This window comes from Octopus sinensis, unplaced genomic scaffold, assembly GCF_006345805.1.
Source record: "Octopus sinensis unplaced genomic scaffold, ASM634580v1 Contig08463, whole genome shotgun sequence".
NCBI lineage: Eukaryota > Metazoa > Mollusca > Cephalopoda > Octopoda > Octopodidae > Octopus > Octopus sinensis.
In genome coordinates, this window is record NW_021831041.1 from 253202 (window position 1) to 257257 (window position 4056).

General features: G+C 35.9%; 1 protein-coding gene across 1 annotated transcript; it reads left to right on the forward strand.

Moving 5' to 3' along the window:
- Positions 1 to 3013: 3013 nt before the first annotated feature.
- LOC115227879 (GTPase Obg-like) lies at positions 3014 to 3544 on the forward strand. Its single transcript, XM_029798590.1, has one exon. It carries the CDS (start codon positions 3014 to 3016, stop codon positions 3542 to 3544), a length of 531 nt encoding a protein of 176 aa, XP_029654450.1.
- The last annotated feature ends 512 nt before the right edge of the window (positions 3545 to 4056 follow it).

Sequence of the window (4056 nt, forward strand, 5' to 3'; positions counted from 1 at the left end):
CCGACTACGCCAGTAATCTCAAAAGCAAAGGGGACGAACTCTTAAGCGTCAGAAAGGAGTAAATATTTGACTTCTTCCAATCCGCCGCAAACGCGCAAACGTATCCTGTGAAACATACTGTTTATGGCAACAGCGTCTCAAAAAAAGAATCCACACAGGTCAAGTCCCAGACAAGTGATTTACCTCCCGTGAAAGGAAACGTAGTCATCCTGTCAAGACGTTTCCCGTCGTTCCGAAGGAGTCCAACAGGTTCCAGTGTAGACGGAAATCCGGCGGACAATTGAAATATACACGGATTTAAATATCCAGAGATCCCAAGGAATTTAAATTCCTTATTCAGAGAATCTCGCTGGCTGTTTTACGCGGGAATTGTCTCTCAATCATGTGAGCCGGTACTTAATAGCTAGATTTTTTTAATTGTTTTCATTTTCGAAATATAAAAATTATTCCATTGAAATATTATTAGCTTTAAATAATGTTTAATATCTGACATTACTAATTGTGTTTTTAATTGACTATTTGTATTTAAATTTAAAATACATTCTTTGTGGCTACTTTAATTTTTATAGGAATGATTTATTTTCCAAATTTATTAAAGCTAAGTTGTAGAATACAACACTTAAGTGGCCTAAAATTTATATATTCAACAAATAATCGATGTGCTGGTAAACTCAGACTAAAATATGTCGGATTTACTCATGGTCGCCCATTAAAGATTCCTACACATGTAAACGCTTTCGTGTTTTTTTGCGTAAGTACTTGGATATTGTACATCCTTTTTGGCAAGTAATGCATTTCTTGTTTATATCAGATTTGATCCAGACCTACCGTTCACAGAAAACTATTTTTTAAATGATTAACTATTTTTTAAATGTACTACCTCTCTTGATTTTATTTTCACAAAATAATCACCTCCGATAATTAAACTTTCTAAAGTGTTCACTATAAAATATTTGTATGCTCGTACATTTCAGCCATCTTTTCTAAGTTTCTAAATTTTCAGATAGGATTTGTTACATGTAGAGCTTAATAATCCCCGATCTCTTGCTGGTTATCGAAACCGGAATTACTAACTAATAAAAGAATCAGGAAAATATTTTTTTACAACTTCTATTTGTTAATTAAAAAGTCAAGCATTCATTACTCTAATTTAAAAGTTTCATAAGATGAATTAGTTGGTTTGTATGAGCGTAAAATGTAGCCAATGTTTCGTTTTTAGCCTAATGGTAATTTTAAAGTGAAAGCCTTTCATTTTGTTTTTACAGTATTAATAGAAGAAACATTTAGCCTTCTTTTTTATTACATCTGAGTACGAACAATAGAATGCGTTTTTTTGTTAAAAATTAAATATAAATCGTACCAATCAGATATAGCGAATAAATGACCTTTTAATAATTATTGACCCTCTTTTCTGATGGAAGACCTCAATTGAAAACTTTTAAAAATATTATTTCAAAATCTTTTTGTTTTTTAGCACTTGCAAATTCAGAGAAGTATTTCTGAATTTTCATTGCTGCGTAATTTTTACTTCTATTTCAAAATTCTTTCTATATTGAAAATTTAGTGAGCTAGGTTACATAGCTAACAAAATTTAAACCGTGGGAAAAAACGCTTGAACTGGACAAAAGAATAAACGAGATTTATCACCAAATAAGTGTGTCTTCAACATCTTTCGGCGGAATTGGCCTGTTAATACATTGAAGGAAAAGAGGTTACCTACCTGAATCATTTTGCAAATAGAGGATGTAGTGACCAGAAAGAGAGGTTTAATTAATATCTGAATTTTTAATTATCGATAGTTAACAAATAGTACATTTTTCTGAATAACTACAGCCAAATGTCGAATTGTCGGTGTGATTCTTGAATCTTTGTTGCATATTTGAAAATCCAAGATTACAGTTGCAGCTTCAAAAGTCCCTTTTTTAATAATTCGAACTAAATATTTAAGCCAATTTTTTCCCGTCGTTGGTTTCGATCGTTTCCACTTAAATATTATGTACTTTACTGCATCTGTCTTCTAGCACCTCAAATAACAATAGCTATTTAGGCCATCCATCAATGCGGCATCATTCCTCAATAAATAATAAGTTGTCACTGATTTCTAAAAATGATTTTCCAAACCATTCAGTTTAAAGTAAATAATCACATCCTCCATTATTCCTCTTCTTGAATAAAAATTTTTAAATCATCGAAGAATAAAACGTGATTTGTAGAATGCCCACCAATAGATTTATTATTTTTACAGACATTTTGAATTGAGTAGTTTTGTGAATGAATCGACATTTATATACAAATTTCGAATGTTGCTTACTCTGATTACAACAGGGAATTGATTTAAATTTATTATTTAAATAAAATATAATTTTATGAATAAGAATGTTTTTGTTGTCACACGCTATTTATGCACTGGATTCCGTCCTCTACGTCCTCTGAAGCCCAAATCTAGTTCTGAGAGAGTAGTTAACTCACATGGACAATTCGTAGGAGTCCCGTCCATTCATTGATCACAAAAAAATATCAGTCAAGGCAGGAAATGGAGGCGACGGGGGTCTATTCTTCCAGTCACTCTCCGGAAATCCCCATGCAGGCCCAAGTGGAGGAAATGGGGGAAACGGTGGTCATGTAATACTTCAAGGTTCCCAAGTTTCACACCAATTTAAGTTTCAAGTCAAGTCGAGTCCCTCAATCACATCTGTCGGTCATATGCTGCCGAAAATGGGGTCAACGGAGGAATTGGCAATTGTTTTGGCACCAGCGGGAAACATTTGATAATCCCAGTACTATTTTTTGTGTATTTTCAAAAAGGTACCCAAAAACACTATTGTTTGGCATTGTGGAAAAATTTTGACCGAATTAGTCAGAGACAACCAGTTTTTTATTGCTGCCCACGGAGGAAGTGGCGGAAACGGGAACCGCGCTTTCCGTTCTTCCGTGACGAGGACACCGAACGTGGCGGAATATGGAGGGGTGGGCGAAGCCTTTGATTTCGAGCTTGAACTTAAGCTTATGGCGGATGTTGGCTTGGTTTCTCATCTTTATTGACTCAAGTAAGATTGGCTTCCCAAACGCGGGAAAATCTAGTCTTCTAAACTCAATTTCCCGCGCAAAACCACGTGTCTCCTGCATTCCGTTCACGACTCTTATGCCTCAAGTCGGAGTAGTTGAGTTTGAGGATTACCGTCAAATCACCGTGGCGGACTTACCGGGACTTGTGAAGGGATCCTCGGTTGATGGAGGTCTCGGATTTGAGTCTTTGAGACACGTTGAGCGGTGTCGTTGTTTGGTGTTTGTCCTTGATCTTTCTCTCGATTTATTTCGTCAGTTCCACGACTTAAAGTGTCAATTGGAGGACTACAAAGAGGGACTGAGTCGCCTTCCTTCTTTTGTGGTCTGCAATAAAGTCGATTTACAAGACGCAAGTCGGAAATTTGATGAATTTGTCCGCCTGGAGGACACGCAACTTACCTCTGTGGCTGTCTCTGCCAAATTTGGGATTGGCATTGCAGACTTTCTGACTAAATTACGCTCTGAACTCTTTGCTTAATAAATGTAGTGAAATGTGTGTACATCAGTAGAACAAGGCATGCGAGAAGGCACAAATAAGGGTCACTGATCTAACAGATACCCCACCCACCTTACATAGTGAGATATTAGTCACCCAACCAAAGAAAGACTGCAATCTTTGCCGCTTAACCAAGGGGAATTAATTAAACCAGTGGTTCTCAACCTTTTTTGTCCGCGGACCCCCTGTGTGAGTAATGAAAAATTCGCGGGACCCCTACATATTTATTAAGTTGTTGTCAAAAAAAATTTACTTATCAAAAACAAAATTTATTATGAAATCAATAGAGAAAATTATGAGAAGGTTGAATTGTTTTTTCGAGGCAATTTTTTCAATAAGAGGCTCGGTTGTCGACAAGCAAACCCTGATGTCATCTTCAATATTAAGTCTTGCGCGATTATTATTTTTATATTGGAAGTGCTGAGAAGCCATGTTCGCATAAATATGTTGTCGGGAAATATAAGCAAACAAATTAATGCATTTGCGCTTACGGA